The sequence below is a fragment of the Amia ocellicauda genome, chromosome 5, assembly GCF_036373705.1.
Source record: "Amia ocellicauda isolate fAmiCal2 chromosome 5, fAmiCal2.hap1, whole genome shotgun sequence".
Classification (NCBI taxonomy): Eukaryota; Metazoa; Chordata; class Actinopteri; order Amiiformes; family Amiidae; genus Amia; species Amia ocellicauda.
The window spans coordinates 29,914,573-29,942,230 of NC_089854.1; the positions used below are offsets into that span (position 1 = coordinate 29,914,573).

At 38.7% G+C, this 27,658-nt stretch overlaps 2 protein-coding genes across 3 annotated transcripts in view; one reads left to right on the plus strand and one right to left on the minus strand.

Annotated features, from left to right (window-relative positions):
* The first annotated feature begins 452 nt into the window (after nucleotides 1–452).
* Nucleotides 453–13,048, plus strand: LOC136750022 (uncharacterized). Its single transcript, XM_066704742.1, has 6 exons — nucleotides 453–773; nucleotides 7,304–7,454; nucleotides 7,917–8,088; nucleotides 9,276–9,399; nucleotides 9,978–10,202; nucleotides 12,221–13,048. The coding sequence occupies exons 1-6, from the start codon at nucleotides 742–744 to the stop codon at nucleotides 12,558–12,560; spliced, it is 1,044 nt and encodes a 347-aa protein (XP_066560839.1). The 5' UTR covers nucleotides 453–741; the 3' UTR covers nucleotides 12,561–13,048.
* Nucleotides 13,049–13,379: 331 nt separating this feature from the next.
* The window catches only part of LOC136750021 (ras-associating and dilute domain-containing protein), a 47,856-nt gene continuing 33,577 nt past the window's right edge, over nucleotides 13,380–27,658 (minus strand). For both annotated transcript variants that reach the window (XM_066704741.1, XM_066704740.1), the window contains 6 exons: nucleotides 23,031–23,175; nucleotides 22,173–22,354; nucleotides 21,288–21,738; nucleotides 17,591–17,706; nucleotides 15,539–15,678; nucleotides 13,380–14,960 (listed from right to left, as the gene is read on the minus strand). In XM_066704741.1, the coding sequence (XP_066560838.1) occupies nucleotides 14,861–14,960; nucleotides 15,539–15,678; nucleotides 17,591–17,706; nucleotides 21,288–21,738; nucleotides 22,173–22,354; nucleotides 23,031–23,175 (1,134 nt within the window). In that variant the 3' untranslated portion in view covers nucleotides 13,380–14,860. The remainder of the gene's footprint in view (nucleotides 14,961–15,538; nucleotides 15,679–17,590; nucleotides 17,707–21,287; nucleotides 21,739–22,172; nucleotides 22,355–23,030; nucleotides 23,176–27,658) is intronic.

Here is a 27,658-nt window from a genome sequence, read left to right on the forward strand (position 1 = left end):
TTTTGAAATGTGTTTTTCTGGATTTTGTTGTTGTTATTCTGTCTCTCACTGTTAAAATACACCTACCATTAAAATTATAGACTGATCATTTCTTTGTCAGTGGGCAAACGTACAAAATCAGCAGGGGATCAAATACTGCTCCGAAATGTGTTTATCAAAAAATAAAAAATAAAACTACCCACACTTCAGATCACACGATAACTAGTGTTAGTACAGTAACAGAAACAGTGCATTTGATTTTTCTCACAACGTAGAAATACTTTCTTTACACATTTACAATTACAGACAGTTTAAATACTAATTCTGATGCTGCTATGGTCCTTGGCGTACAGCTGGGGGCGCCACTGCGCAGGAGGACAGCACAGGACAGCTGCAGACGAGCACTGACAGTCCTCCAGCGACACAGTGATCAGGGGATCGTCAACAACAAGAAGAAAAATAAGCTCAAATTAACTAAAGAAGAAAAGAAAATTATATATTTTAGTTAATATTTGCTAGCACAAATAACAGAAACAGAACAGATCATGCGTGTATTCCAGAATTAACTGGCTGGGGTCCCGCAGCTGCTCCACCAATGGGATGGGTGGAATTGTGCAGATCTGCGCAGAGCTGCGGGAGTCTGCGCACAGGGACGCGCCCAGGCCCTCCCATAGCTACGCGTGTGACGACAGCCGGAGCTCCGGGGTCCGTGCGCTGCGCTCCGGTGTGTTTATATCATTTATCACATTGTAAGGAAGACAAATGATGCCGAAGAAATCAAAGCCTATACAAATGTAAGTAAATACATTGTGCATTGTATCTTATTGTGTATCCGTAGCCGTTAGTGAAACACCAGAGCAAAGCACAAGACAAGGGTGATTATTTACACTTATTAGTGAGACTTCTTTCTTTATTTCTTATTTTTAATGTTATCCCATGCAAGAAGAAGTCAATTTAAGCCGAACTGTAAGCATACTTTCATTATATTAAATATACTAAAGTTATTAGGCCTATCCTGAGTTGACAGTATATGTATTTTACTTTCTCAGTACAAAAGTGAACCGTTTAAGTAAATAGGTTATACAGTCAGTAACGTCCAATGTGTATGTTTTGTATATTGACTATGTCAAATATTTTTTATACTGTACTTTATATACTTGAACTATATAAAATAAGTATACTTTTTCGTGAGGGATTTAATCTATTTAACAATATAATACTGAATCCATGCATTATTGTATGGTTTCTGTTACATTATGTATGTATTTATTCATTAGCTGAGTGATTGTGTCCTAATCACAGACTGTTTTTTATGGAACTGGTGCTCCTATCATTAATAAGATCAATATGTATTCAGTCTTACCCTGTTATCCTTATAAAGACTTTAGTTAAATACTTTACTGATTATCTATGTTGTGAAACATTGGAGCAATACAAGCCTGGACTTTAATCAGAGATTTTATAGAAATGGAACAAGGTGTTGAATAGTTTTGTAGGAAAGCAATTTCTCATACTGTCAGAAACCCTTTCAGCAGGGTGTGTGTGTGTATATATGTGTGTGTGTGTATATATATATATATATATATATATATATATATATATATATATATATATATATATATATATCACACACCGATCATCCCTAACATTATGACCACTGACAGGTGAAGTGAATAACACTGATAATCTTGTTATCATGGCACCTGTCAGTGGGTGGGATATATTAGGCAGCAAGTGAACATTTTGTCCTCAAAGTTGATGTGTTAGAAGCAGGAAAAATGGACAAACGTAAGGATCTGAGCGACTTTGACAAGGGCCAGATTGTGATGGCTAGACGACTGGGTCAGAGCATCTCCAAAACTACAGCTCTTGTGGGGTGTTCCCGGTCTGCAGTGGTCAGTACCTATCAAAAGTGGTCCAAGGTAGGAAAAGCGGTGAACCGGCGACAAGGTCATGGGCGGCCAAGGCTCATTGATGCACGTGGGGAGCGAAGGCTGGCCCGTGTGGTCCGATCGAACAGACGAGCTACTGTAGCTCAAATTGCTGAAAAACTTAATGCTGATAAAAAGGTGTCAGAACACACAGTGCATCGCAGTTTGTTGCGTATGGGGCTGCGTAGCCGCAGACCAGTCAGGGTGCCCATGCTGACCCCTGTTCACTACCGAAAGTGCCTACAATGGGCACGTGAGAATCAGAACTGGACCACGGAGCAATGGAAGAAGGTGGCCTGGTCTGATGAATCACGAGTACAAGGTGTTGACTTGGCCTCCAAATTCCCCAGATCTCAATCCAATTGAGCATCTGTGGGATGTGCTGGACAAACAAGTCCGATCCATGGAGGATCAGCTTACAGGACTTGAAGGATCTGCTGCTAACGTCTTGGTGCCAGATACCACAGAACACCTTCAGAGGTCTAGTGGAGTCCATGCCTCGACGGGTCAGGGCTGTTTTGGCTGCAAAAGGGGGACCTACACAATATTAGGCAGGTGGTCATAATGTTATGGCTGATCAGTGTGTGTGTGTGTGTATATATATATATATATATATATATATATATATATATATATATATATATATATATATAATTAAACGAGTACCTACATACTTTTTTCCAGAAGAGGGCAATATAAGACAGTGTTTCTGCCACTGAAAGTTGAAAGAGAGCATTCGTCCAGTTTCTTTTAACAATACATTGCCTGTTTGTTTGTTTCATTTCATATAACAGGGGATCTCAAACTTTTTGGTTGATGTACCCTTTTAAATGCAACATTAATCACGGACCCCCAACTGAGAAACTGACTGACAAAAGTATATAAAATGTAAACACATACTGTTAATAATGCTTAAAGAAAAAAGTCCATACAGTAGCACTTACAGATACTGTAGATGTCAGTGAGATGGGTGGGCCTTCTTCTTATTGCAGAGTCTGTCTATCCTTGGTGTGATGGTTGACAAGCAAACTCGCAAGTCATTCTCCACTAGTCGGGACCTGAGCTTTGTCTTCATAGCTGCCAAAGCAGAGAATGATTCTTCACATATGTATGTTGTTGGGAAAGGTAGCAGCACTTCCATGGCTTCTTTTACTAAGACTGGGTACGCTGAAGTACTCTGCCAAAGTTGAAAGGTGAGCAAAAATAGTGTCTCTCACACAGTCAATTGTCATGCTGTTGGTATCCAGGAATTCCGTCAGTTGAGGAAACATATCGGAGATTGCATTGATCAGTCTTGTTTTCCCAATGTCTAGTTTCTTCATAAATGATGCAATCTTGACACTCACCTCAAGTATGGTTGCATTGCCCCCTTGTGTGGATAGGTTCAGGGCATTCAACAAGTTAAACATGTTTGTGAGTTATGCAAGCTTTGTGATCCATAGCGTGTCAGAAAAGTTTGTGGCAAGTGTAGGATTATGCACAGAATAAATCCCAGCAGCTCTTTGCAAAGTTAAAAAACTCTCCATCACTCTGCCGTGAGATCACCAACGCATCTCTGTGTGAAACAACAAATTGTCATATTCAGCACCCGTTTCGGAACACCACTTTGAAAACGGGCGTGAATCCAAAGGCCTGGACTTCACAAAATTCACAACTGTCACAACTGCATTTAGAACAGCATGTAAGAGATTCAATCCCAGTTTAGAGATTCAGCTTTCATAAACTAACAATTGTGCTGCATTACCAACATCTATTGTCTCATCAAGCTGAATTGCAAACTGCTCACACATATGTAGCCTTTCTGTGAGCTGGTATTTCAAATCACTCAAGCTCTTCAATTCTCCTACTTACTGTGTCATTAAAAAGTGGTATGCCCTTCAGTGTCCTTAATGCATCTTCGCCAGCCATCACTTTGCACATTTCTACTGCAGCTGGAAGAATCCATTCTTCTCCAATAGTATGGGCCTTTTTACTCTTTGCAATCCAAAGTGCTGTAAAGAAGGATGCTTTCAGAGCTTTTTCTGGAACCGTTATAAATGTTTGTCATTTGAGTTTTCTGTTGTATTCTTCTTTCTTTCTTTTGAAAAAGTCTCTGGATTATTGCCTTATTGTGAGATGTCATTTCAGCTTTGCAGGTTTCATTGCTTCATTTGACAGAATTTGCAAGCATACTATGTATTGCGGCCGCCCATCACTAAATTCCATAAAACCAAAATCAATGTAATTGTATTCAAACTTTCTGTTCTTTTGCTTTTTACTGGACTCGGCATTGTCACAGCCTTCAGCACAACTAACCGTATATGGACGTTTTAAATACTTATCCATTGTTCTTAATCTTCACTCTCACTAGTAATATCTTCTACCTCCACCCGCCAAATACGTGTCGGACTGACATCATTGAGCTCCTGTCAAAAAGCATTTATTTATGTATCTGATTCTTATTTGTAGGCTTTCCACTGTTTCCATTGTAACCGGTGAGATTGGACACAATTTTAAAGTTGCTTTTGAATTTTTTTTTTTTTTTTAATGTAAGTATTTGTTAATATGAAAAATTTAATTAATCTTTTTGATTTTTTTTTCTAACCTGATCTGGAGTGAAAATTATTAGGGTGATATTAATTATTAATAAAATGTAAAAAATGACATATTTACAAAAATGTTAATGATTTTTCTTAAATAATTGTAATTATTTTTCCTGTGTATGGAGTTGTACAGGTGTAATGCTTAATTTATATGTTAATTTAGTTAATTCAGTTAGGGCAACATTAAAATCCCATTCTGTCTCCCCAGCGGTGACTGGGTACTTACTGTCCTAAATGTTAGTAACTCTTACTGTACTATGTTTCCGTACATGCACCACTTTAAGTAATTGTGATTATATGCATCTGTCATGTTAGGCATTGCACTGCTGTGAGATTTTATTTTTTTCCCCTAATATTTTGCGGACCCCAGTTTGAGAACCCCTGTAATATATAAGACTCCGTTTACTCATTAATTCCCAAAATTGCTGGATGTAAAAAATACTATTATTCCAAAAAAGCACTGTGCCTTGTTGTGTTAATGCCTATCTTCACATTTTATTTATTTCTCATGTGTGTATACATGCAGGTCTCTTTTTTTCTGCAAAATAGTATTATTTGTATTTAACATCTTTCAAAAGTATTATAGTAAAGGACATGGCATGATTACATTTCTGGATGCAGATAGCAGTTTTAAATCTGCTTTAGATTATCTGAAGGTCACAGTATCAGTGTCACTAAATCAGAAGGCCATCAGATATTTTTGCATTACTGGGTAAACTAATGGACTTGGCAGCTCAATTGTCATATCATATCTATAGCTCCAAGGCCAGGAAGGGTTAGACCGATTGTTGGGCAATCTGAGCATTTCAATGTGCTCTGACTGCTGTTTGGATAGATAGAGGATTTACATTTTCTCAACTGTCTGTCCTGCTCTTTAAATTATAATAAATACATAGGCCTATGTGTGTTATTATAGTCAAACCTAAAACTATGGACCTAGAATTTAGGATAAGGGGTAGATTTAGGATTATGTGTTGAGGTGCAATATTTCAATACACTGAACTCTACACAGCAAATAGTAATGGTGTTCACTGGACACCCTCAAACCTTGTAATCATTCTGTTTGAAGCCCAATGACAATAAACAAACACACACACACAAAATCCCAGCTACTGATTTGGGGTTTGTGTGCTCTGGAAAATTAATATATTATAAGCCTTTTCTTTAAGTCTTATTTAGTGGCTACAATATGTTTGTAAAATATTGAAAACAGGGATTTCTGTTTTGTAAAATTACATTTATTTTAGGAGTCATACCAAAGAATGCACTGAAGGGATACAACAGGCAAGATGTTTCAGATTATCATTCGTCTGCCTCTGTCACTGTGGTCATGATTCACATGCATTTTGGAAAGAGCAAGCCCATTTTCCTTTGAACTACAAAAATACCCTGAATCCTCAGTCACTTGTGCATGGATCATCCAGCATTAAAGTATACCTGCTGAGCAGGAAATACATTAATCCGCTCGGATGGGCCTTGAACAGAGAAACAAGCTCATCAAATTAGGAAATGTGGGCGTTTTTCATAAAGCACTAAGCCTGGAATGGCTTTGTCCCAGTACAAAAGAATGAGCCAGGCAACTGTTTTCCTTTTTAAACAGTAGGTTCTGAACAACTGTAAAATAGCAGTGAAAGTGTGGTTAATCGGTGCGCTATATGGTACAATGAAAGGAAATTAAGGGGTGTGCAGGGCTCCTGATGAGGGAAACTCACACAGAGCTTCAGTATATCAACTGCTTGGCAATTAACTTGTAAGTAAATGTGACCCAAAACCCCAACATATTTAAAAATGATTGATGACAGTGTTTGTGTCCTCATACGTGATCTGGGTTCAGAACAACTATGTGCATTCGAAAATTTCAATAGGAGAGTGATCCCTTTTACATCTCACATTTTAAAAACGAGGGAGTTGGTTTCTAGTGATGAAATCGTGACCAACAGGACAGAGAAAACCCCGTCTCCAACAGCTACATTCTCTTCTTGTAACAAGACTGGCTGTGATTCCCACACCCCTGGTGGTTTAAAAAAAAATAAGTGTCTGAAAAAATAAGTGTCTGAAAAAGTTTGAGAAAGCTAGCAAAAAATACAATTTGGGATCTGGTCAGTGGATAATTTGAAATAACTAATTGATTAGTAAAGTCTCAACCTGTGTGCTTTTCGGTGTTTGCTATTGATCCTCTAAATTCCCGAAGTCCTGGGTTGCCAGTGCAGTGCTCCTCACAGAAACCCTGTTCTTGTTGTCTCCTGGTGGGGCCTGGCTTTAGTGAATATAAGCTAATGTTCCCCAGCAAATGAGACCCCTGGAGTCCATGTCCCTTGATCACACAGATGTGATTTCCTGTGTCTGGAAGATGAGTAGAGCTTCAATCAGGAATGACTCTCTTCTTCCATTTTCTTATATCCCTCAAAGCTAAGACCTCGAGGTTCTCATGGAGTGAACCTGTAATAAATCTACGAAGCATAAAAACACCTGTGTTTTTGTTTTATTATGTTTTGTTATTGCTTTTGTGAGGTAGTTTTTAAATGTTTAAATGAAACACGCACAGCTGCAAATGACAAGCAGCCTATGCATTTCTTAACATAGTCTATGAATAGATAGATAAATGGATATAGATTAATTCAGTAGATATTCAGTTATAGTACCATAGTAGAAAAATGTACATAACTGTTACATTAAATCTATTTAATTAGTGTATTGTATCAGCTTGAGTTTATCATAGGCGTGTTAAATATTACAAAAGTAAGCCACTGTGGGCTTAATGGGTTTCTGAAAGTTCAATGGATATTTCATGAAATACATTTTTTGCCTTAGCGGTGATGAACTGGACACCACAGGAGAACTGCAGATGACCACTGAGGACTGTAACAATGCAGTCCTTCAGCAACCCAGTGATCAGGGGATTGTCAAAAAGAAGAAGAAGAAGAAAAAGAAGCTCAAATTAACTAAAGAAGAAAAGAAAATGGTAGTTTTTTTAGTTAATAAATAATAACAAAAATAAAATAAGCATGCCAGATCATGGTAATACTGTAATAAACACTTCACTGTAACATGTACCCCAGTTAAATATATAATTGAGGTACAATGTTACATTAAAGTGTTTATTAAGACTTCCTACATTTTTAGTACTGATTCAATAGATTAGTACTAGTCTAGGATAAACCATTGTTATTTGGGTAGGGTAGTCAGAGATTAGTGCTAATCCACATCTGTAAAACTAGTTATTAGTGTCTTAAAAATCCAGCCTGAGATGACATCACCAAGACACAAAAATGCAGTGAAAAGAAGTAACCAAAACTTATTGAACAATTCATGACCATTCATTTAACCATCAAAAATAACATTAGCTAGTTTTTGATCCTATAGAATTGTTTCTATTACTACTAGTGGATGAAAAGTGATTTTCCTGCTGTATGTTTTATCCAAGGCAGAGCTGGAGAAAGCCAGCAAGGACTTCCAGTCAAACAGAGAGGAGTACAAGCAGTTCTTGGATCGCATGGCCTTCTGGCTTGCGAAGCATCACCGAGAGATAATAGAGCTCTTCAGCTGCTATGATAAGAGCGGCACCGGACTGCTGAGCCCTGAAGACGTTAGGCATGGTAATCATCATTTCCTTTGCCTTTCCCGTCTCTTTTTAGTTATTTTAAGTTCCTATCAAAGGAGGAGAGTATTGGTGTTATAGTTATATGCACCTTTTCATTTATTTATGTAATATTTTTGTGAAAGACAGAAAGATCTTTCTTTTATACAAAATCCTGTTACTGAATTAACCCCCCCTTGGCCCTTTGACTCATAGTTTGGGCTAATCGGAACAGATATTATGTTTAACACACAAAACACCTGTGGTAACAACAGTCAATTCAATGCATGATTTTGTTTATTTTGTTCCAATGGGTGCTTCTCATCAAAAAGATGCAATTTTATTACTTAAAAGGGAACTAATGCAATCAGGGACAGCTTTTGTGACCTACATTTCAATGGCCTTTTTATCATGAGAGCTACTTATTGTAAGGATCTCTGTGGCGATCTCCGGTCCCGGGGGGGGTGTGGGTTGTGCTGATGGACGGTACTTTGTCCCGGGTTCGGGGGGGGTGGGTGGCGGTATTTTGCTTGTATTTTCTAAATCGTTTGGCGAGCCCCTCAGAGAGGTCCCGTGATCGACTGGTAGGTCGCGATCGACCTGTTGGGGACCACTGGCTTAAGGCAATGTTTATCTGTCTCATTTAATTTTAGACATGCAGGAATTTAAGCAGCCCAACCACAGTAATAATAATAATTAAAAAACCAAACAGAAAAAGTCACTCCACAGGCAGGGCCATATGGCAGGTTTCTACTTAAGCATGCTGTCTGAAAGTCTGGGGCCAGGGTCATATTAACGCAAACAGGGGTTTTAACTAAATCCATTGGACTTTGACTTGTTCAAGCGCGTAATACTGGGAGCTTTAAAATTAGTAGTGAATTAGTGGTTGAATTGGGTATTTTCATTTTAATTTAAATATGCCTCCAGGACCCAGTTTCATTAATGGATTACCCTTCAGCACATGTGTTAAATTCAGACCTCCAAAGCAATTCCAAAGTCTTCAGGAAGAACTGAAACTGACATTCAGCAAACAGACAAAGAAACTAAACATTTATAAGACGTTAAATTGCTTTTGGCACTGCATGTGAAAAAACATTAAATTAAAGCTGGGTATTCTGGCATTTTTTTAACATGGACAATTGAGTAATTTGGGAGAGACAGCTCAGTTTAACTGTCTTTAAGACATCTCTATTGGCTCTCTCCAAGGCATGAGAGATCTGAAAATCCCCTGTGTAGAATTCCAGCTCCACACGCTGACAAAACTACTCGATCAAAAGGACAGCGGGAAGATCGACTATGTTGAGATAGGAACCAGCCTACAGAAAGCAAGGTAACAGGATAAGCTTGCGTCAACAATCCATGTTGATCAACAAAGATCGAATAACATATCCGATATGGTAATCATGCAGATTGTTTTTCAAATATTTATTTTTCCCTTTTCATTAAATTGCCGTTTCTAAGACAACAACTGTAACTATGGGGAAGGGATCAATATTTTGTTTAAATATGTTATGCTTTCTGCGCTAATTATCCAGAATGATAAACCGTGATTTTAAAAACCAGGATCAAAATTAGGATGGCTGCATTTCCAAACTTTGATTTCACAAATCAGAATAAATTCTTATCAGAAATAAAAGTAAATGCATTTTAATATTCACAGTAAGGAGAGCAATAGAAAAAGGAAGATTTTCCTGGGAAGGAAAGTCACTGATTATGGCATGGTTTTCTACAATGACATCTGGTAGAAATGACAGTACAGGCAAATTTGACTGCTAGTGTCTGAGTTCTCACCTGCTGGTTACTGGAGAATTTCTAATTGCTAGCTTTAACTGAACTTTCGGAGACATTTGCACTCCTATTGACAATCAGCTTCTTGCAAGGGAGGGTTATTTTCATGTCTCTTTTAAGAATGGAAAATCAAAAAGTACATGATGAAGATGGGGAAGAGGAGGAGCTGGAGGAAAATGAGAATGATGAAGAAGGAATAGTAGAAGAAAAAGAAGGAGGAGGAGGAATCAAAAGAGCGCTCAATGAAGAAGCAGCTAAGCATTTAGTCATCACTAAAGACAAGCTAGAAATCTGTGCTATTTGTCAACTAGGACTCTGGAAACCACCGCGCATTGGCAAAGAAAGGTACTGCATAAAGAAATATGGGTAAAGAAGGAGTATATTATTATACATTATTATTAAGTAGTTCTTATAATTTACTGCCAAACTGATGAAAATGGTAGTTTTTCACCCAACACCAGAGAACACTTTTTTGTGTGTTTATTTCAGACAGGCATCAGTTCTCAGAATAAACAAGCATTTGGCTGACATGAGTTCTCTACATACAGTGCCTCGTGAAAGTATTCATTCCCCTTGGCATTTTTCCTGTTTTGTTGCCTTACAACCTGGAATTAAAATTGTTTTTTTGGGGGTTTGTATCATTTGATTTACACAACATGCCTACCACTTTGAAGATGCAAAATAAAAGAAAACTTGAATAGCATAACTATTCACCCCCCCAAACTCAATACTTTGTAGAGCCACCTTTTGCAGCAATTACAGCTGCAAGTGTCTTGGGGTATGTCTCTATAAGCTTGGCACATCTAGCCACTGGGATTTTTGCCCATTCTTCAAGGCAAAACTGCTCCAGCTCCTTCAAGTTGGATGGGTTCCGCTGGTGTGCAGCAATCTTTAGGTCATACCACAGATTCTCAATTGGATTGAGGTCTGGGCTTTGACTAGGCCATTCCAAGACATTTAAATGTTTCCCCTTAAACCATTGCTTTAGCAGTATGCTTAGGGTCATTGTCCTGCTGGAAGGTGAACCTCTGTCCCAGTCTCAAATCTCTGGAAGACTGAAACAGGTTTCCCTAAAGAATTTCCTTGTATTTAGTGCCATCCATCATTCCTTCAATTCTGACCAGTTTCCCAGTCCCTGGGAAGCATGGTGGTGGCAGCATCATGCTGTGGGGATGATTTTTCATCGGCAGGGACTGGGAAACTGGTCAGAATTGAAGGAATGATGGGTGGTGTTCTCGGGGTCATGAGAGGTGTTGGGTTTGCGCCAGACATTGCACTTTCCTTGATGACCAAAAAGCTCAATTTTAGTCTGACCAGAGTACCTTCTTCCATATGTTTGGGGAATCTTTGGTGAGCAGCAAACATGTTTGCTTATTTTTTTTATTTAAGCAATGGCTTCTTTCTTGCCATTCTTCCATAAAGCCCAGCTCTGTGGAGTGTACGGTTGAAGAGATCCTATGGACAGATACTCCAATCTCCGCTGTGGAGCTTTGCAGCTCCTTCAGAGTTATCTTTGGTCTCTTTGTTGCCTCTCTGATTAATGCCCTCCTTGCCTGGTGCGTGAGTTCTGGTGGGCGATCCTCTCTTGGTAGGTTTGTTGTGGTACCATTTTCTTTCCATTTTTTAATAATGGATTTAATGGTGCTCTGTGGGATGTTCAAAGTTTCGGATATTTTTTTATAACCAAACCCTGATCCGTACTTCTCCACAGCTTTGTCCCTGACCTGTTTGGTGAGCTCCTTGGTCTTCATGGTGCCGCTTGCTTGGTGGTGCCACTTGCTCAGTGGTGTTGCAGACTCTGGAGCCTTTCAGAACAGGTGTATATATACTGAGATCATGTGACACTTAGATTGCACACAGGTGCACTTTAACTAATTATGTGACTTCTGAAGGTAATTGGTTGCACCAAATCTTATTTAGGGGCTTCATAGCAAAGGCGGTGAATACATATGAATGCACCACTTTTCTGTTTTTTATTTTTTTTATTTTTTTTAAAACAAGTTATTTTTTTCATTTCACTTAATCAATTTGGACTATTTTGTCCATTGCATGAAATCCAAATAAAAATCCATTTAAATTACAGGTTGTAACGCAACAAAATAGGAAAAACACCAAGGGGGATGAATACTTTTGCAAGGCAATGTTGAAACAACTGGGTATTATTTTTGGACAGCATACACAGGAGGTTAACCAAAGTATGGCTGGCATTTAGCTTTTGAGTTATTTTTTGATGGTTCTCAAGCTTTGCAAAAACATTGTAAATCATATCTGTACAGGATAACTTTAATATTTATATTTCTGCTGAGATACAAGTGCCATAGGTTTATTTTTAATTTTTTTTTATACACATCCTCCATTTACAGGTTCCTTCTTCTGAATCTCAGGCTGATAACGTTTGATAACGTTAAATGCCACCCTGGGAATTTTGAAGAAGTGGTTCCCTCCAGCATCAAAGTGTACAGCCTCATAAAAAGGATCCGAGAACAGGTTGGGATTGAAAGCACCCAACTAAACATTTTCAGGGACAAAACCTACTCACAGGAGTCCGTCCTCCCTCCTGGTCAGTCTCTTGAAGAGTGTGGCTTCATTGGAGGCCCCGAAGAATCACCTTTTCACGCAAAACTTTACTACGACTACAGCGTGGAGTTCAGTGACTGTCCCATCCTGAACTGTGATCATTATTTCGGTCTTCGACACCATTAAAGCTGAAGGAAGACAGCTTGTATTTTCCCATCCTCAAAATGTTAGGTTGTGTGGTTTCTCATTACTAAATTAAAGTATTTATTTTTAATCTGTATTGGAAAGCAGTACATTTGTGTGTCAGGATTTCCTTTATAAAAGGTTATATCCCTATAATCAGCTGCTGTCAAATGTGTTTGTACAAAAGTAAAAGAACTAAGAATCAAACTAAGAAAATCAACATTAAAAGAAAGGAAGCCCCTCTGATGAGACACATGATCATCTGCAATAAACAGTTTGAATTTACGCTTACAAAGGAACTGTGAAAGAGGTCCGATTGCTCATCTTTCAATGCAAACTCACACAAACAATAGATATTTCTGTTTACTGCACTGTTTATTTTTATTTATTCTTGTTTTTTTTTCACCCTCCCACTCTGAAATCCCAGTGTACAAGTGCAACACTGTGCAATCAAAGGGAATCCAAAATAAATGTTGGTTTCACAAAAATAATACATTTTGCAATGAGTGTTGTTTTTTTTCTTCCCCTTGTTTATAAGCATGAGAACCACAGACCAATTCAAACTGTACCAATTCAACACGCCCTCCTAATTAGACCATAAAGTGGCCACAGTACCACCAGCTTTTTCAATCTGCCTAGAAAACAGAGGTTTTTCACACATCTGCAGAACACTGACCAATTTAATTATTATGCTTACGGTACTGTATGTAACAGCAGCATAAAAAATACTGTCCTAACTAGCTTCTTCTAAATAAAGTCATAACTGCACAACACTCTTTGTTGCAATAGAGTAAGAAAAAAAACAAGCATATTCCACACATATAAATATAATATGTCATAACATTTATTATGTTGCAAAGGTACATAGGGAGTTATCCAGTTTTATTCGGTTTAACAAAAGGAAAATCAGATATACTGATATGTATCACAAAATACTTGTCAATATAAATGTTACAAAAATCAAATCAAATAATGTCATAAAAATGGATGAAATAACACTGTCTTGTTGGCAACAGTAGAAGAAGTCAATTTCTTTTTTTTTTCTTAGCGAAACCCAGGCTTTACTGATCCTAGCAAAGAATTTCTATCAATTACAAACATTCACAAGCTGCATTTTTTTCCAAGAAGGATTAAATATACAGGATGAATCTGGAACCTGGGGTCTGATACATTGGATAAATCCCCATGTAATTCATTTCATAAGAGAAAAAGACCAGATGGATACAAGCAAAGCAAAACAACACCCCTGCTTAAACATCTAGTTTGTCCTTTCCAAATGAGTGGCAACTTCAAACAGGACCCTAGCATTTTCAATCAAAACAGGGAAGCACATTTCAATAGTCATTATATATTCATCTATATAAAGCATCTGCTCTATACAATAAAGATAGGCTTTTTACACTGTTTACACAGTACATTATACTGTGACACAGTCAGAATAACTTGCTTATGTAGTTGTTACAAATATAAATATAAAACATTTGCTGATTGCTTGAAAGACACCCAACATGCAAAAAGCATTGTCCATGCTTTACAACACAGAACTGCTGTACAAATTCTCACAATGACAACTACAATTGTTCGGAACTTTCTTGCTTGGCTATAGGCTGAAATTAGTCCAATTTGCTGCCAAAAGTTGTGTTCTTACATACAGAATATAAAGATACTGGATTTTATGCTACACGGAATAAAAGTGGTCTGAGGAGTCTACTTCGTCTCTTGAGTTTGTCTCAGGAGAAGTTTTCTTTTACCCCAAATGGCAATTCTGAGCAATGGATACAAACCAGGCATCCATCTGAAGTCTGTGGCTATGCTAAAACACTGTCCTAGAGCAGGAAGAGAATTTGATTATATATACACAAATACCTCAAGGGAAAAAAAGCCATCCACAGTTTTTGCCTGTGTTTCGACCACCCCACATAAGCCAGAATATTGGTTGACTGCCAGTTGAAAAATATTTGATTTTTGGCCTGAGAAACATCAATACAATCAAAGCAGGCAGAACAATAACCTAGGTGTTTCTGCCTGGACAAAAATCAAGAAATTCAAAACTGGATTGGACAAAAACGGTCCTTTTCATTCTGGGAGAACCAGCTGTGTCAAATTCCTACACATACATCCACTAGATCTGTCCATTGGGAAGTGCTTTTCACTTTTGTAACAGTCACCTTATTCTCCTGTGGAGAAGACCAAAAACAAAAAACAAAACACCTCGCCATCCTTAGTCCCTGCTCAGTCCCTAAGTGCACTTGGTGACCAGGGTCAAAGAGACGGAGTGTTTTGATGAACACTGCGTAACGTGGTTAGCATTTTGTCCCCGAGTTCTTGGGTGGAGCTCTGGACTCAGATTTGGCAACCAGAAATCTCAGCCGGTTGCCCGAAGCCCGGATGAGCTCTCGTCCGCTGCAGGAAGAGAAAAGAGAGAAAACAGTAGTATAGTGGTGGGAGGTGGGTGGTGTACACCCGGTTTCTTTTAATTAACCAGCACCAAAATTATGTATTGTTATTCACTGCTTTCCATTGTGTGTAATACTCCCAGATTTTGTGCTGCAATGTATGATGTCATAGTTTTATATAGAACGAAAAGGAGAGTAGATTGTTGGGGTTCCCAGCTGTCCGCACGAACACTGTCAATAACAAAAGCTGGGGACTTATGGCTTGGATTGTGGACAGGGTTGTGCCGTCAATTGCATGAGAAGCATTCTTTTCTGCTGTGGTTTCAAACCCACGTTACCATAACTAAATACAGAAGAAAACATTTCTAAGCAGGATTGCCAAATGTAGTGTCTGCAGCTGGTAGACTAATCACGGCCTTTATAGGATCCACAGACATCCACTAACCTCCACTGTGTGTGCAATGAAAGAGGTGACTTGACCACGAGGTTCAAAAGTGAAAGTGGACAATCCAAATTTGCACCAAAGCTTCGTAGGATGCATGCCTTCGTTAAGGATTCAACTTTAAGAACACTTGAGCGACTTACATGTGATAGTCGATTCCCACCAAGCTCGATCCATTGACTGCCAGAATGCGATCCCCCAAACATAACTTTTTGCACCTGGCTGCAGGAGAGTCGGGCACTACAGACTTGACGTAAATCCCACTCATCTTCAATGGGGTTTTCTGCGAGGAGGATAAACAAGTAAAGCAAGTTGTTCTCTCTGCTTAATGGACAGATACAGCAGGCGGACACATTCAGCCATCACACTTTGAAATGCTGCCTTCTCCCACTCTACTGCTTCTCTCAAGACAAGACATGGATATTGTACTTCCACCTTAAGACTACAGAGGGCATCAAATCCCTCCAAATAACATTTAATATACTGTTCTTTAAAGTTGTTGAAAATGTTCATTGTTTTATTCCCTGTCCTATTTTAAGGCAAACATTATATTAACTGCAAAATTCATAGGTCTGCTTATTCAGCCTAAGTTACTCAATATTATTTTACAGGAAGTGGGAACATGTCTGATGACAGGAAAAACATACAGTACAAGTAATACAAGTTTTTTGATGAACACTGATGATTAGTAGTGCCTAGACATTTATTTATTTTATTTTATTAACATTTATTTTCTACAGACATTATAGACATTTTGGGGCAGAATCGATAGGCTTTCTTTAAGGTCCTAAAAAACAAATTCCATTAATTATTTTATCATGGATGCATTAAAAGCCAGGGAGAGATGTTCACGTTAACCCATGAAGCATGGGATCTGTAATACCCAAGTAAACATGACCTATCTGTACCAGGATACAGGTCTGCCATACATGTATGCTAAAAAGTTTATTATTTTTATTTCAATGAATGAAATAACCCTGCACTTGTTTGGTCAACCAAAGGAGAAAGCATGTTAAAAATGAGCAAACGGTGGTATTAAAGTGGGATATTAAATGGTGTAGGCTTTAAGGAATTTCGTCAGGTCACAAAAGGATAAAGTTGGGATTAACCAAAAGAATGCTGTAGAATCCACAATGGAACATGATATATGTTCAGCGAGGGCCTTGACTTTTATGCCTTTTCCAAAAATGAAATGTAAACATCTGACATCTCTGCAGTTGTATGACGCAATGTGATGGGGTTTAAATATTAATCACTATTAACAACCAAGGAACACCAGGTTTTGAGAAGCAAACAAGGTGTGCTGGAAGTATGCCCTGAACAAAATGAAAGAACATGCACTGAACCAAGTCCTATTGTGTAGTCAACAGACCTCAATGTTAAGAAAAACAATTGCATCTCCCCTTCATGCCTGCATTCAGCAAACTAAATTTTCAGAATGATGCTTTGTGTTTCACAAACATGCACTTTTTTTTTTCCTGTCTTCCCACAATCCACCAGAGGATCAGTGTTGCTGAATACTGAGAAGTAAAATAAATAAATTAAACCAAACCTGGTGAAACAATAATCCAGGGTGAAATATGATGATACGCTTAGAAACAACATTTCTAAGCCAGTCCAAACAGAAATTCAGACACTAAGTTAGGAGTGAGTATGCAATACTAACTAACTGTCTTTATGTCTGCATAAGTGAACGACAGGGTGTGAGGAGCTGCCCTCATTTAAACTGCCAAGTGTAGATAACTTAATAATGCAGGCACCACCATAAATGATAATATGAAATGTAACTATTTGCCTGGTTTATCTCTTGGATGCAAGTTTTTAAGGACCTGATATTGTTTGCTCAATCATGTTCTTTGTGTTACAGTTTGCTCTACAACAAAGAAGCAGAAAGCAGGACGATATCTCCCACAATATCCTTTAGTCATTAGTCAACAGCAAAAAATATCATGCCTTCCATTCTTACCAAATTATCTGGGGCATGGAGTGATTGTGATTTTTGTTGGCGGTAACAATATTAAGTTTCTTGCTTATCAATTCCAGAATGAAAAGATACAGATTGCATTTTACACCAATGTAAGGATTTAGTACACAAAATCCTAAATGGTCAAAGAGATGTGGCTTTGGAAGTGAAAAAGGCAAGAAAATCGTGGGTGTACCACCTCAGCAGAGCAACCCAACTGATGTCTACTCACCATCCCGTCAACTAAGGCCAGGCCGAGCCCATGGGGACCTCTCTCCAGCTCAACAGTGAATACTTCCTCCTCTTCTGTGCTCCTCTGGTCACTGGTGCCCGACCCACAATTCTCACCTGGGGATACAAACAGGATCAGAACTAAAAAGAGGAGAAATCAAGCTAGTACCATTGTTCTGCTATAGAAATACTACACCTGCCTGCACACAAAAGTACATCTTTACTTCAGCCTTTTAGTTTTAATTTAAGATGACCCATAGGAAGGAACAAAACATGTTCTGTAGAGTCATGCCAGGTTGAAGAGTAATGGCTTTGTAGTGGAAAAACAATAGAAAGGGGAATATTTAAGTCAGAGTTTATGTTTTAGGAACACAAATAAAACAACGATGGCACTGCATACACTTCTTTTGTATTAGGAAAGACCAATCCATTTTGAAAAAAGTGTGCACCAGGGATCTGCTGTTCGTGTTCTGTGATTTTCGGTTATCCTAGTTTTTAAAGCAAGCCCCAAAATATAAAAGCAAAACCAAACGCACAAACAACAACAACAACAACAACAACATAAAAAGAGGTCATCAATGTGGGGAGGGGATTTACAAGCCTAAAAGAAGGTTATCATAACATCAATACTGTGGTTTATAAATAGCTTTGGAAAATATGTTTTTTGACCTACAAGCTGCAGAGTAAGCGCTAATAAGCGAGGCCCATGTTTAACATGAGATGTTCCACTTTGTGTTTAAAGTTTAAATCCAACATTGCAAAACTGTGTCAGGGCACCTAGATTTCAAGTTAAATATATATTTTTCATATATTTTCCCTGGTCAGGATGTAGCTTTTGTAGCATACTTTCCTTCAAAGCAAAAAAAACAACAACCAAACAACTGAACAAACCATCAAAGTGTGCCAGAGTGAAAGACCTGGGTATGGCATGCTACACCAAGGTCCAAGTAACGTAATCTCCATCCACATGGTTTACTGTACGACAGTCTCTGCATTAACAATACTCATCGTGATTAAGATTCCACGTACCAAACCAAATGCAAATTCCCACAACAGCTCGTTGACAGCTTCTCCACATCACCATTTCTCTGTAATTCTTGTGTGAGATTAAAGGCTTACTTATGCTACCAAAATAGGGCTACATATGAACGCCAAACTGGAAAAAGACAACATTCACAAATCTGAATGTCATACAATCTAGAATGGACCAGCTAGTTCACGTCTTTAAAATTGTGTAAGAAGTATTAAATCAACTAATTGTTTGCATTCAATATGTCTTAAATCATTGCCACATCAAAGCTACCTACAAAAACAGCACTGGTGTATTTTTGGATGATCCAAATAATCTCGGATATGAAAACTTTCAATATTTCACTACCTGCTCTCCAGTCTGTTCTCCACCGTGCTTCTATTGTGTCCCACAAATGATAAGCAAAGAAGCATTGCTCTTCTATGGAACAATATTTACAGAATACAGCATTTCAGCTTCATATGGGGTCCTCAGAAAATAGAACTAGTGAAAGAAGGGTTCTTCAAATACTTTATAGAATAATGCAGCTAAGAAACTTGCACCACATTTCAGAGCCTTGCTATAATCACAGATGAGCACATTCTCTAAACAACAACTTTCAGAATATGTCCCAGTAAAGTTCTCTCAAAACATTATTTAAAAACAACACCAAAAAACAAACCAATATGCATTTCACCTACAGAAATTCAAGGCATATTGACTACACTGGCTCAACTGTTTGCATTTGATTGAAGTTTATTGCAGGGGGTAGTTTGAGATGCACAGTTTTCATCCCTAGGTTTCATTTAATTGTATGCTCAACTGTTTCAGTGGATTTCTACTACTACTACAAAAATAAAATACAATAAACCATTCTTAATACGAACATGGATAATTGTCTATATCCAGATAATATGTGCCTTCCCCCCCACCCCCACCCATGGAGTTTATTAATATTCTTGTTGCGGTTATTCTTTTTCTAAAGTCTGCACAGAAACCTTTCATCTGGCGAAGTTCCCCATAGATTTCTCTACATGTGTTAGTTCCTCTTTGCAAAGAAATTGGTTGAATATCAACATAACTGAATTAAGTATTGTGTGAAGTACTAATCTATTTTTGCCAGTTAAGTAGTAACTTAACTTTTCTTTTCATCCTTCAATCTATGGTTTTGATGTAAAAGTCTATAAGATTTGAATACTGTTGCAGATAATGCAAGACAGTAGATTACAAATAGACTTCCATTCATGTGATATTTCAATTTAATTTCTCAGTCAAATTAATTTCTCTAAAACCATATAGTGCAGCGATTCTGTAAGTGGTTGAAAATGACACAGCCACGGGCCACACATTGGACAACAAGCAACCCGTGTAAATGTGTACCTAATAAAGGACAAAAAATATATGGTGTGATTAATTTGCTGCAGTATTCCGATAGAGTAAACCATTGTGATGCAAGACATTATGGCACTGAACAGGGTACAGTATTAATATTTCTTTAAATGGAAATGCTGAAGACAACTGATGCCTTTTGAATTTGTTTTCATTCTTTAAATGGTCTTACATTTTCTCATCTATGTTTGGGTTTGTTGTAGTTTTTTATCACTGACCTATGTTGTTCGTCAGAAGACATGAAGTTTGTTGACACTGGCTTATTGCAACAATAAAAAAAGTGTGAAGCTTGGGTTACAATGAGGAAATTAAACAGGAATGCTGTTTTAAATACACCCAACTTGGAACAGAGACTTTTGAGGTGTTAGTAAATGCTTTGTCATATCATAGACAAAAGGCAAGAATTGCAGAAAGGAGCGAGGAAAGACAACACCTCATTCCTGAGGAACGTCGCCTGCCCCGGACAGCAACAAGCTAACGACAAACTTTTGGATATTATTTAAATAGTACTCTTCAGGGACGAGCGTGTTCTCACAGTCAAAGAATTCCACTTCCTACAGGAATTATTTATTTTAGACTTCAGAATTCAAGGTCCCTGAGAGGGAAAGCACATGGAGATACAGATGTTTCTAAAAGGGGGGAGAAACAATTGTTGAAAAATGCTAGGATTCCTTTTTTGTGTTTTTTGTGGTTGAGCATATTCTCACGATCTCCCAGATTACATATTTCAATCTTTTTAAGTTTACCCCACAAAAATGTTTGTACAAAACTTGACTAATTTTAAAGGCACAAAGTTCTGCATGGAAGTGTGGATCAGACATGATATAAATATGTGTTAACATTCTGGGCAGGGAAGAAGAGCACATGGTTGATATTGAATGCAAATTGTATTGCATTCTGTGTATAAAAGCTTGATTATCACAATGAGGCATATAGGCTGGTACTTGAGACTTAACATTCTTCTATGACACTAAGACTTCAGAGCAAGTGGTTCTTAGTAACAGCAGGGGACGGTAGCAACAACAGGAGGTGAAAATAATTTCTATCGAATGCATGTCAGGTCTCAGATCAAAACAGAGTCATGCACCTTGTCTGAGATAAAGTGGGCTTATGTTGTTTAAATACATAAGGGGATTAAAATAAAGCATTATGGATTTCATTTCGCTTTCAATTATTATTATTGTAATTGTATTATTTCAATTCTTATGATGTCATGCACACATGACCTATATGCTTTCATTGCTCTCCCTTAGACAGATCTCAGTGATTCACACACCAGGAGCACAGTCAGACAAGTCACCTTTGCTTTTCTGGTGCTCACTCTCTTCTCTTGCACAGGCACCATTTAGGACGTGCCCGTGGGGACCTTCCAGGATATCGGCCTCTGCCTCAGCCAGCTCCAGGCCTTGGGGAGTGTTGGGAGGGGTGAGGAGGCAGGAAGGGTCTAAAGCCAGTTTCTTATGGCAACTGAGGTCACTCTGTCCAGGCAGGCTGCTCTGAAGCTCCAGGTTCTTCAGTTTCTGAGTGAGCATGGCCTCACAAGAGCTCAGGTCATTGGTGCTGGGAAAATGTGAAAAACGGACATGGGGTGTCATTGCAGAAGTCTGCCCTTTCTCCTCAGGCTCCTCTTCGGCCACCCGTATCACATTGGCTGGATCACTGTTGTTGGGCTCCGCAGAAACAAAGTCTTTCAAGGTTTCTGAAGAGCAGGACGCCATTTTCCTTTCCTCTTCGGCTGGGATTTGCTGCTCCTGAAATAGTTAAATAATTTCTTGTTTATGAAATATTTACAGAAAAGAAAGAGAAAATGTTTAATTGTAACCTGATCATTAGAGAGTATTTATGCTGCATTCTATTCAAACCATTTAGCCAAATTATGACTTTTAGGATCATGATGCTATTGTTGAGAATGCTATTGTTTTGAGATGATGATGGCACCCAACACAAACAAACAAGTGTCAAAACAACAGCCAAAAGATACAGATGCTATTGATCACCGCAGCGAGGGAGAGACAGATTTCTATCATTTTGGTCTCAATTGCTCTCAGCGAGACAACAACCAGAGCTATGGCAGAACATGGACTATGAACATTTATTTAGATAAGGGATCCATCCTCATATAATGTAGAGGTAAACACCAGGCCTGGTGATAATGCAGTGCTTGGGCAGGGGTCAGCGTGGTTACCTGCAGAAGCTGCACAGTTCTGCTCGATGCCTCGCCTGCCTCGATACCCTTCAGAAACTCCTGCAGCTGGATCAGCTGGGAAAATAGCTGGGGCTCTTGGATGGGCTTCCCCAGTTCAATGTGGAAATGATTGCATGGTAGAATCAGGGGAGGATGATTATCAAAACTCTCCAAAATATCAGCTGTGGATGGTTAAAAAATAAAAAGAATTCACATCTTTTTGGCAAGAGCAATATTTGAAACAAAGTGTTGGCTTCCAGAAATATAAAGCATGAAATCAAGAACCAGTGTTTTTTTTTTTTTTTTTTTTTTTTTTTCCTCCACCACGCCCCCCCCATTTAAAACTGGTGTTCATGTTTAATTTCCTCCCATTTAAATCCTTATTGTAGCAAAAACATCTTGAAACGTTAGACAACAGATAAAGACAACAAACCATAAATCCATATCAAGCACATCAACAGTGCCTGCGTTAGTGTCAGACTTTTGAAAACCGTTCCAGGACACTGAGCCAAAAAAAGTCATACACATCAGGCCATTTCATACGGCCAATGAAAGGACGCTGCTGGCTTCGGTTCCAGGTTACTCCAGTGCAAAGCTCCTACTGCTTTGTTATCAAGTGAGTTCGGAGAGCTAAGCGCCTGAAACACTAAGAACGAAACAATAAGACGCATCTGTAGAATCTATTTCCTCCACCGTAACCTTTTTGGGCATTGAAACAATAACTGTGGCTATTACATGGGTTTAAAAGCAGGCAGGTCTTTCAGAAATCCTCCAAACTAATTGCATAGCTCGCACAAAACCTCTCGTGAGAGGAGGTGGGAAAAGAGGAGGGTACTCCATGTTTGAGTGGGGACTCACCTGTCCTCATGGCTGCCTCTGCCTCCTCAGAGACAGGGCTCCAGCTGAGTGGACAGGACCTCCCAGGGTTGTACTCCCGCAGCATGTGATGCAGTTGTGCCGGGTTGAGGTTTACAAACTCACTGCGCAGGGAACGCCAGCTGGCCTGTAAGGAAAACAACAGATTTTTGGACTGAAACAGCTCATGGATCACAAATTCCTACGACTTAAAGGAGAAGGTCATGCTATTTGCCTTTGCGTTATTCTCATTCTTAACTCATGTCCTACATGTGTGTTCTCATTTGATTTTCTTCTCGTTGTGGCTTCCACGGTAGTTTTGTTCATGGTTTAACACAAACACCCGTTGAAACGAAAGCTATGCTGGGAAGTATTTCAGTCTTACAACAGTGCTTCATCAGTACACCAAGAGTAGCACAACAATCATTTCCTTCCCCTGCAAACCTATAAGCAATACATACAAATGATTTATTTACACCGATCAGCCATAACATTATGACCACCTGCCTAATATTGTGTAGGTCCCCCTTTTGCCACCAAAACAGCCCTGACCCGTCGAGGCATGGACTCCACTAGACCTCTGAAGGTGTGCTGTGGTATCTGGCACCAGGACGCTAGCAGCAGATCCTTTAAGTCCTGTATTGCGAGGTGTGGCCTCCATGGATCGGACTTGTTTGTCCAGCACATCCCACAGATGCTCGATTGGATTGAAATCTGGGGAATTTGGAGGCCAAGTCAACACCTTGAACTTCTGATTCATCAGACCAGGCCACCTTCTTCCATTGCTCCGTGGTCCAGTTCTGATGCTCACGTGCCCATTGTAGGCGCTTTCGGCAGTGGACAGGGGTCAGCATGGGCACCCTGACTGGGGCTGCATAGCCGCAGACCATACGCAACAAAATGCGATGCACTGTGTGTTCTGACACCTTTCCATCAGAACCAGCATTCACTTTTTCAGCAATTTGAGCTACAGTAGCTCGTCTGTTGGATCGGACCACACGGGCCAGCCTTCGCTCCCCACGTGCATCAATGAGCCTTGGCCGCCGGTTCACCGCTTTTCCTTCCTTGGACCATTTTTGATAGGTACTGACCACTGCAGACCGGGAACACCCCACAAGAGCTGCAGTTTTGGAGATGCTCTGACCCAGTCGTCTAGCCATCACAATTTGGCTCTTGTCAAAGTCGCTCAGATCCTTACGCTTGCCCATTTTTCCTGCTTCTAACGCATCAACTTTGAGGACAAAATGTTCACTTGCTGCCTAATGTATCCCGCCCACTGACAGGTGCCATGATAACGAGATTATCAATGCTATTCACTTCACCTGTCAGTGGTCATAATGTTATGGCTGATCGGTGTATTTTAAGGGTTTGCTTTTTTGGCATAAAAGTCAGTTCAGAAAATGTCCATTAAAACAAACACCAAAAAACACAGAGAGACTGACACAGAGTAATAATGTATAATAAAACATTCCAGAAATAAGAAAAAACACAATGAAAAGGCTATGAATGGATATTCTACATTGTCTCTTATTGTCAATGTCTCATTGTTATACATTCAGTCTTCCTACACATTCCTACATTGGTGAGTTCCAAGGAGAAATATAGTATTTTGAATCACCTTATTGTTACCATTATTTTCTTGTGATATACTGTAAATGATGTGGTTATAGTATACAGCCAAAAGCATTTTAATACAATGGGTGTCTGCTATGAGGAGAATGAGGAATGTTTTATTCTTGGTAAATAAGGCGTTAACAAAATGTTTCTAGCTGATATCTGCCGTCTTAATTTCTGAAAGCAATGTTTTATGCTTATGTGAGCCAATCATACCGAAATGCCAAAAGTATGAAATAAATGTGTATTCAAACCCTGACAGGTGTCTCCTACATTCTCATTGTCTTTGGGGAGAGCAGCCCAGTATAGGGTTTTGGGTTTCCTTTGTTACTCATAATCTTCAATAAATAACGAATGTGGGGATGTTTATTTTGATACAACTACTAGATCACTGAGGAGATGTTAATTATGACCAGACTTAACCTGACACTTAAAAAAATAATATAGACATGGAAAAAAACTAAAAACGATCTGCTGTAATAAATGACAGATAACCAACCATGACTCATATTTGGCAACAGAAATACGAGGCTTAGGGTAGCAGAAAGTTGTACAATTGCATCTCTCTACCTGCATGGGCTTACGGGCTTAATTGAAAATTAATACATGGTGTGTGTACCCAACATTTTATTAAAATAAAATAGCGACATAAATTTCAGTCAGGGCTGGCTCAAAGTGTGAGATTCACAATCCAAAAGCAAGGACACAATATGAAAACCCCCCAAAAAGAAAAAGCTCTAGAGAATGTTAAATGGTAAATGGATGAATTGGGTGTGAGAACTTGTTTTGCTTATGCTGATCCATGAATAAATGAACGATAAAACCTTGGTATTTATGGACATATAACTATTTAAAACCTGTACAGGGCTTTGAATACAATTTATCCGGGAGGCTTATGGAGTGACCTTCACTGTGAGTTTTGCCCTGCTACTGTTCACTTTATCAGTGCGTTATCTTCAGCAATTTCCTAAAGGTCAAGTGACCAAAAGGTTGCTCTGAGGAAAGGAGGGTGCACTGAAACTCTTCCAACACCCTGTTATCAACCACTGGTTTATATTACAATTACCGAAACCAAAACAAAAGAAGAAATTTAGTTTGGGGGCATTATGACCTTTGACTTTGGTTCTCTCTGGTTAGTGCCACTCGCAATGTCCTTTGAGATATCCAGACACACCTCTTAGTTCTGTTTTTCCCTCAGAAGTAAAATAAGCTGTGAGGCTAAAAGATGGATTAGGGCCAACTTTCCATCTGGTAATAAAAATCAACACCATTCTTACATTCCTCCTTCTTGATTTTGTAGTTACAGCAAGCATTATATTCCTGTTCATTTTTGTATTTGCTTTTAGATAAACAATCTAAACACTTTACAAAGAGGTAAATAAAGCATTAGGAGTAAAAGTAAACACTTTGGCAGACATTCACAAATCCAGTTCTCTAATGCGTACTTTATAAATTACTACAATCAAATACTCAACCACCATCTGGAAGCAAATCAGAACATGTCACCAAGATAACTGAAATAAGGATTAACACAACTATTATGAAGAAAGTTCCAGAAAGAAGGAAAAAAAATATTTTATCAGTTCCATTACAACCTTTTAAAAATCCTTATGAGAATCACTGAAAATGTGGAAGATTTCATTCTTCGCAGCCTATTCTTTGTATTTTTTTTAAATAAAATACAACCGTTGATGCAGTCTGCTGAAGCAAAATATTAACATAGTTAATACCATCAAAATATCTACTCTCTACTATCCATCTCCTACATAAACAGAATATGTTTTTTATACGTTTTGACTTGAATCATAATAGTTAATAACAGCAGCATATCAGCCTTAACAGGGATGCAAAAACATTTTTGTTTCTGTGAGTCAGCAACATCTGAGCTCGTTTGGTATATGTTATACTTTACAAAGAGCTCTGGGAGCTCATTTCTGAATAAATATACAGTCAATTGCAATACTGTCAATCTATGAAAAATTGATTGCAGTTTTCATACAATTCTCAACTTATGTAAATAAAATAAATATATTTTAAAAAGCAATGTAGTCCCATAACAAAAATGCAATAGAAAAGTCTAGTGGCCTACATTTTTCTTTTAGCAAGTTCAGCTTTTACCAGAATCAATTGATTAGTCCTGTTCCTTTAGTTCAGTATGTGTATTGTGCAGTGGAATCCTGCACTTGTACTGAATGCTTTATTGAGAAATAGAATTAAATTAAATTGTCCTTCTTCTCTTCTTCCACGTTACATTAAAGTTTCAAAAGCTATTCAGAAATGATTTCAGTCTCTTACTGTGAAAGTGAAATTGCTGACCCCTATTCAGAATGCTGAACGTATAGTGGAAGTTTCAATAGCTGCTAAAAAGTCAAGAACCAAAACGAACAGTGTTTGATAACTGACATTTTCCAAGCTAACGATGGAGTACCAGCACAGAATGGCCAATTTACTGGGACACAGACACGCTTGAAGTCTTCAAATTAACTTTAGAGGGATAGCAGTTGCATGTTTGTTTGTTACTAAAAACGTCATGGAGCAGAGAGCCGGGGGGGGAGCCATCAGGAACGTTCACAGACAAGAGAACACAAGAGGAAAGAAGGGGAACGTCTCCCTGGATCCTCTTTAACTTTCCATGTACGTTGCATCCCGAGTTGCTCGTTCCTTGCTATTGTGTTCAGCAAGGCACACTACAAAGGGAAACAGGATAAAACGAGACACAAACTGTTTAATCTTGCGCTTGCGACAGACACATCCTGTTGGATTTTTTGTTTGTTTGGAGAAGCTGATGGCTCCTCCGTCCGACTGCAAATGAGTCACATCACCGATTGTCCTGTGCGAACTTTTCACAATCACACTGGACATGTTAAGAGTGATGGCTGAATGGCAAGTCTGAATATATAGCCCTTGTCATCCATACTGATGTGATTTGTGTCCCAGTCTGGTTCTCATGATCATTTCTAAGGATGCAACATTTCATTAAGATTTTAGGTTTTTCTATGAAGAGACACCATGCGACC